The sequence below is a fragment of the Lotus japonicus genome, chromosome 3 (genome assembly GCF_012489685.1).
Source record: "Lotus japonicus ecotype B-129 chromosome 3, LjGifu_v1.2".
In the NCBI taxonomy this organism is placed as follows: domain Eukaryota; kingdom Viridiplantae; phylum Streptophyta; class Magnoliopsida; order Fabales; family Fabaceae; genus Lotus; species Lotus japonicus.
In genome coordinates this window covers 27,088,246-27,095,388 of record NC_080043.1, presented here as the reverse complement: position 1 = coordinate 27,095,388, position 7,143 = coordinate 27,088,246, and the positions used below count along the sequence as shown (strand labels likewise).

General features: G+C 37.7%; 1 protein-coding gene across 1 annotated transcript; it reads left to right on the top strand.

Moving 5' to 3' along the window:
- The first annotated feature begins 3,829 nt into the window (after nt 1-3,829).
- On the top strand, nt 3,830-6,010 carry LOC130743861 (probable protein S-acyltransferase 7). The gene is made up of 5 exons (XM_057596082.1): nt 3,830-4,111; nt 4,203-4,370; nt 4,656-4,913; nt 5,257-5,490; nt 5,867-6,010. Exons 1-5 carry the CDS (start codon nt 3,830-3,832, stop codon nt 6,008-6,010), a joined length of 1,086 nt encoding a protein of 361 aa, XP_057452065.1.
- The last annotated feature ends 1,133 nt before the right edge of the window (nt 6,011-7,143 follow it).

The window sequence follows — 7,143 nt, the reverse complement described above, 5'->3', positions numbered from 1 at the left end:
ATAGTTGAATGCATTTGCTTGATATGCCTCTTTCTGATTGTGGACATTTTGCCAAGATAATTGAGGATGAACTGTGTAGCATTGCAGTCTTAGTTGCAGATGCTAATCAAGTAGTTGCTGTGTCTCATTCTCATAGTTTTGCAGTTGCTCATGAGGTGAGTGACTATGATGTTTATTTGTATTGTAGAGCTTTTAGTTAAATGTGGATAGCTCAAGGGAGGAAGCAATTGGTTATAGCAGGACAAGGCATCCTAGAACATGGTTTATAGTTTGGAATAGATGAGTCATGAGTGGCTTGACATTTCTAATTTACTTTTCCTGCCATTGTAAAGATGATGTGTGAACAGGTTAAACCGTCTTCCATTGCTTTTGATTGTATGACTGCAGTATGATACTGTGTTCTGTTGAATTTTGGCACTTCAAATGTGACCCTCTGTCATAATTTCTTGTTGGCACTTAAAATAGTATATTTGATTTGTTTTCTAGACAGTAAATGCCATTCAAGACCAGTTAATTTGTTGTCAATTATTTAATGATAGACATGTTCACATTTACATTTATCAATTTTCTTGGAGATTTAAGCATGATAAAATTTTGTTCTATCACCTGTTTACATTCTTTTGGATTGTGATTGTTAGTGATGATTTTACATTGCTTTTGATTGTATGGTTGCAGTATGATACTGTGTTTTGTTGAGTTTTTGCAGTTCAAATGTGGCCCTCTGTCCATAATTGCTTGTTGGAACTTAAATTAGTATTTGATTTGTTTTCTAGACAGTAAATGCTATTGAAGACCAATTAATTTGCTGTCAATTTTTTAATGATAGACATGTTTACATTTACATATTTCAATTTTCCTGAAGATTTAACCATGATGAATTTTTGTTCTATCACCTGTTTACATTATTTTGGATTGTGTGTTAGTGATGATTTAACAGTCTGGTAATGAGATTCCAATCCATTCTCAAATCCCAAAATTTGGCTGATGAAATATGAATCTCTATGATATCATTTTCACCAATAAACTATAAAGTGCTTGTTTCAGCATCTTATTAAAGGGTATTAGGCTAGTATAGTTCTTAATAATGTAATAAATGGCGATTTGAAGTTGCAAGGTTAATGACATGTAATGTAACATAATGTTGTATAAGTCATGGGTTTGGATTTTTGAAAGTGGGGGTGCATATGAAGTGAACTTTATTCAGGCTTATATTTAATGTATATAAACGATGAATGAAGAACTATTTAGCTCCACAAGAGTTGCATTAGTTGGGGCACCATCCCCTCATCCTAATTTTTTTATATCAAAAAAAGAAAATAAAAGAGGAGTTACAACAGTTATAATTAATTCTGGTTGTGTCAATTGTTTAGGATTCATTGGTACTTTGACATTTCTTTAGTTAAATTTTTATTCACCAGCTCTATGTTCATGACTACAACGTCTTATAGGTTCCCATTAATATCTGGCCTGATTCGAAATTGCCATACATGAGGATTTTTTTGTGCAATTGGGTGGGTTGGGTTAGATAATGGGTTTCCACGGGTGACAAAAACTCAATTCTTTGTGGTTGGGCTTGGATTGGCAAAAAAAAAACTCGTCAAAATCGGTCCGACCGATACACCTAGGTAGAACAAAAAAAAGACAATAGTAGGGTGCGACCTAACCCATATGAGGGAAAACCCTAAAAGAGCCATCTAGCAGTTTTCCCTTCTGATAGTGTTTCACACTTGCGCCATACAAGAGAAAGGGAGGGTCTCAAAGACTTAAATCCTAGTATGAGGCTCTAGCCTTTTCCTTTCCTAGCCGCACCGAGCCCTACCTCCTTCTCTCTCTCTTATCCCCTTTGACAACCACCGCCACCAAGACCAAGCCTTCCCTTTCTCTCAACAACCCTCATCAAGAAGACATTTGTCTTCTTCTCTCCTCCTTCTCCCACTATTTCATTCCATCTTCTTTGTCTGCTGAAGAAGACGAACCTTTGCTGCATCTGCATGACATCCAAGTTTATCCTTCGTACATCCGCTGCATGCTTCACAATTTGAAGACCCTTCGGTGTATGTACTTTCGCCGTCCTCGCCTTTGATCACGCCTTTGGTTAAAATCGAAACGAACGTGGTCTTGGTTATGTGTTGTTTTCCAACTCGTAAAAACCAAAACTCTTAGTCCAAACTAGTCTAGTGGACAACCCTATCCATGCATATTGTTCTGCGTCCGTTTAAACTTTAGATCAAAGTCATCAATCAGGTTTTAATATACAATGAAGGTTCTAGCATGTTTGAGTAAACCTTTTTTTTTTCTTCTTCTTGAAATCAATTCTATCACATTACTCACTAAAGCTTCTCTCTAGTTATTATAAAAATATGCACATGATACCAAATGCTAGGTGTTGAATAAACCTTTTTTTCTTTCTTGAAATCAATTTTCATGGTTGTCTCTCCTTTGTAGAAGTAAGGTCTTGAGGTTGACTCCTAGCCTACACCTTTTTATGTGGCCGTGTGAATTCAATGTTGATCGAGCCAACTAAATTGGCTGCGCTTACGGTGAGTTATATTCCAAACTGTACCACGGTGGGACAATTTCATTTTTTATTGATAAGACTAAATTATCCTCCATTTTTAAGTTTTTTTCCATCTTTCTCCCTTCCTCCATCATCAACTTTTACCTCCCACCGGGATTCACCCTCCCTCACTCCGGCGACTCCTTCCTCCTCCACAACGTGGTGGTCCCCGGCGCAGCCAATAAGGAACCTTCCTCTGTCCCCAACGACTGGTTCATCGCCAGAAAAAAAACAAGTCTTCATCAACAGCGGCATCCTTCAAGAAAAGAAAGGGGATGGGTGACGGTGGCGATGCGGGCTTAACAATGGCAGTGGCGGCACAACGCTTCGGAGAGGGAGGAAGAGCCGAAGAGCGACATCGGCCTTGGATCGGGAAAAGAAGGTGCTTCCAGTAGCCGATTCACATGGGCGGAGGTTGTAGGTGCGATCCAAATCTGGAAAAGGGAGATGGAGCGTTAAAAGCACGATGGAGCTATCCAGATCTGGAAGTGTGTTGAGTGGTGACGGCGGCGCAACAGTAGGCAAAGGAGGTGGGAAAGGAGGTGGTAAAAACCTATCTTCTTCCTCCGTCGTAAGTCTCTATCTGCAATTTGCTTTCACTTCTCTTGATTCATGGGAGGTGGCCGACGGCGATTTCAGAGGGGAGAGAGCCATGGGAGGGAGAGAGAAAAAGCCTCTGTTAGGTTAGAAGAGAGAAGGATAATATTGGAATTGCAAGTTTAAAATTAACTAAATCTTTTTTTTTGAAAAAAAAGTTAATTAAATCTAAACGGTTCATTTTTTTATTGATATATCCAAAGGCTAATATTAAAGTGGAGCACCATGGGCCAGTTTCAAAATTGTCCCACGGTAGGTAAAACCAACTAAACTTGATGAGTGAACTACAGACTCTTAAACAAAATAACAAACAAACAACTTCAACTGCTATATTTCCAATGAACCATAAGCCTTAATCCCAAATGTGTGTTTCACCGTTCATGCTACATTTATAAACCAAAAAGTAAAAGCCCAATTATTCTAATTCGTATTCTTTCATTTTCCCGCGCTTTCAACTCGATCACTAGCATATACTTATCCACTTAATCCGTAGTTGGGCTGTATGGCAAAGTGATAAGTACCTGTCCAAAAATTTGGGCCCATTTTTAATTAATAACTGAAGGCAACGGTTTGTAAAGTTGAAATTTTGTTGACAAAAAAAAACACCCTTCGTGAGTGGTTATTGCTACATTGGGTACAGTTTAAGTTTCGAAGATAACTTCATTGCTGTCTGTCATGGAAATGGAAAGGCAAATGGAAGCAACCGAATTGGAAATAGAAGTGATGGAACCCATTGATTTATGTGGGGAAGTAGAAGAAGGTGGTGAAATATTTGAAAGAAATGAAAGAGACAAAGCAACTGAAAAAAAGTTTGACTGTGGAAATCAGAGTCTGATGAGTGCTCTAAAGACAAAGTTGCTTAAAGTGAAGAGAAATTGTCATGATCAACTTCTTCAATGTGGTGTCATTGAGAAATTGGACACAACTAGAGTGTACCAAATTTGGCCAGGAAGAAATGTAAAGTTGCAATTTGCAAACTTTGTATGCTCTATGATGTTCGTCACATGAGTTATTTAGTTCCTAAAATTTGTGCACTTTGATGACGCAGGTCTTTTTCTTTCATGGAAGACTCATGTGTGGTCCTGATCCAAGAGGGTTTATTTTGACCACGGTTTCTATAATTCTTTCAAGTTGGATTTTTTCCAGATATGTTGGGAAAGATGTGCCACATCACTCAGCCATCGTTGTTATGTTCGGTGTATTGTTGACATTAATTGTTGGTCCCTAAACCCATGTCATTATAAACCAATGTTTTACTAACTTTTTTGTGTTTGTGAAGAAGTATTTGGATTTCAAGTTGCAACAATGTTTGTCTTAGAATAAATTTTGATACCCCAGAAATTACTCATATATACTTCTTTCTCAACATTGATTTTGGCTTTAGAATAATTGTAGAAGAATTTCCAATAGAGACCCTTGTGATATGTTTTAAGTTTGATTGAAGCATTGATTATTGGTTAAAGTTATGCTTGTCATCACCACTTTTGCCAAATTGATGTAGGTGCTGGTCAACTTGATCCTCGTTAGCACAACCGATCCAGGAATTATTCCTAGGAGCGATCAAGAATGTCCTGAAGAGGCTGGTACTAGCAATGGAACCAAAAGCAAAAAGGTAGTCAATGGGGTGGAGATGAAATTGAAATACTGTCGAATTTGCAAGATTTTTCGGCCACCCAGAAGTTGCCACTGTGCGATCTGTGACAATTGCATTGAGAGATACGATCATCACTGCCCTTGGATTGGTCAATGCATTGGATTGGTATGGCTAATCACACGAGAGTAAATGCTCAATTTGTAAGCCTCGAGCAAGTTAACTGTTAACCTATAGAAGGCCCCGGGATCTCTCATTGTGTTAAATGTTGATTACGTTAACCCAAGTTTTATCTGACTATAGAGATTAACTTTTGACCCTTATTTGACAAAATCAGAGACTGCGAGCGATGTTTCATCCTTCTAGTAACTAACTTGCTTGACGCTTACACTTCTAGACAAAATTCAACATTCACTCTATCCATAAGTTACTACTACAACCATAACATGTCTAAGATAATTAATGCATTTTCCTTCTTGATTTGATACTTTTTTTATGATTGTTTATGCAGAGGAACCATCGATATTACACGGCACTTGTGATGTCCACCTTAATTTTCTATGTGTACATATTTGCATTCTCTTGCTGGAGGTTAAATCGAAGAATGTGGAAAGATGGGGATACATTTCTTGGATTGGTGAAGACATGCCCGGAAACATTAGCATTGGCTGCATTGAGCTTGACTGCAATCGGGCTTTTAGGCCCCCTTGCTATCTATCATGTGTATTTGATAGCGGTCAATGAGGTCAGTTTGATTAGAAGTTCTTGCCAACTTTAAGAATATTAAACTACTTTAGCAAAAAATGCAAGAACTTAACAAAATATTACCAAATTAAAATCTAGACAAAATTCCATAGAGTTTTACTTTTACTCTTGGGCCATGTTAGTAGTTTTAGAAATCTTAACTTGGTCACAATTGAATATACAAGTAATAACATGTTTGGATTAATTTCCTTTTTCTCGTATTAATTTGGAAAACTGGAATAGAAGCTTCTCTTCAGAATTGATTCTAAATTTAGAGTCAATTGTAGCAGAATTTCCTAATAGGCACTAAATAATGGTAGAAAGGAAATAGTTGCTTAACTAGTTGCTGTTTTATGTTATTTTCTCATGTATTGCAGACTGCATATGAGAATTTTCGACACCGTTATGTGGGTTCAAGGAGCCCTTATGATAGAGGAATTTTAAGCAATTTCAAAGAGGCATTTTTCGTGGCACTACCTCCTCCTAGAGTTGATTTTCGAGCTGAAGTTACATTGACATAAGGACAATAGCAAGGACAATAGCATGGGGTGAAATCTGAGTCACTCTTACCAAACAGGGAAATGATGATCATGAAGGTGTGTCACTGGACACTGATGGATTAAAAAATGTCACTCTGATTATTATGTGTTTGCACGTTGTTGCCGACAAGGAAAGAAAAAGTTGGATGGTGATCGATTTCTTCTTCAACGAATGAAGCTTCTTCAAGTTGGAAACTTTATATATTAGTCAAGGAAAAGCTATTTATTGTTGTTTGTCTGCATATATATGTCGATCTCCTCAATTTAGATGTGAAAGAAAGTGAATGAACTGAACTGTGATATAGTTTAGAGTTAAATATCTTCAAATAGCTTCCTAACTTTTTTCAATGATTTTTTTTCAGTCATTGACAATTATTTTCAATTCAGAACAAATTAGAGGCGTTAATTTGGCCATGAGCCCACCAAGCTCCTTATGTCTGTAACCTTTTCAACCCACTGAAGATGTGGGTTAGGATAGAGCCGATCCACACTTTATCATTTTAATAGTTGATTAAAATATTGAAAAATTATTTTTTTGAAATTGACAAAAATTTAATTACACTACAGTGTTTGAATTTTATAAAAAGTAATTTTTTTTTTAAAATTAAATTGACAAAAAAAGTAGTTCCCAAATTTTATCCTTGACCCTAATTCCAAATTGATTAGGCGTCAACCTGCCCGACTTGGCTCTAACCCACCTGATCCGATGTTGGACACACAAGCCTGACCCGCCCAACGCCAACACACATTGAGCACTATAATCGACCATAAACCCTCAAATCGACACAAAATTCGGCATAACCCTAAAATCGTTCCTAAACCCTAAACCTGACAAGAACCTTAAAATTGGCCTTAAAACCTGATATGAACCCTAAAAATGACCCGCCCATTTTGCCTACCTGACTCGGCGCCTCGCAGCCCAACATTGCCCCACTCGAGCCGACGTCAACTTGCCCGACTAGGGGTGGTAAAATGGGCTTGACCTACCTTTTTTGGTAGGTTAGGATTTTGAACCCAAATCCTAGAACCTGCATTTTGGCGGACCAATGGACAGTTGGGGCCTAGGCCATCCCTCCAACCCATATTTCCACCCCAAGTGCAGGTTTTGTCAAAAA

Coding starts and splice junctions, on each gene's coding strand:
- LOC130743861 (XM_057596082.1), top strand. CDS start 3,830: ATGGAAATGGAAAGGCAAATGGAAGCAACCGAATTGGAAATAGAAGTG. Junction 4,914..5,256: donor TTGGTCAATGCATTGGATTG/GTATGGCTAATC, acceptor TTGTTTATGCAG/AGGAACCATCGATATTACAC. Junction 5,491..5,866: donor ATTTGATAGCGGTCAATGAG/GTCAGTTTGATT, acceptor CATGTATTGCAG/ACTGCATATGAGAATTTTCG.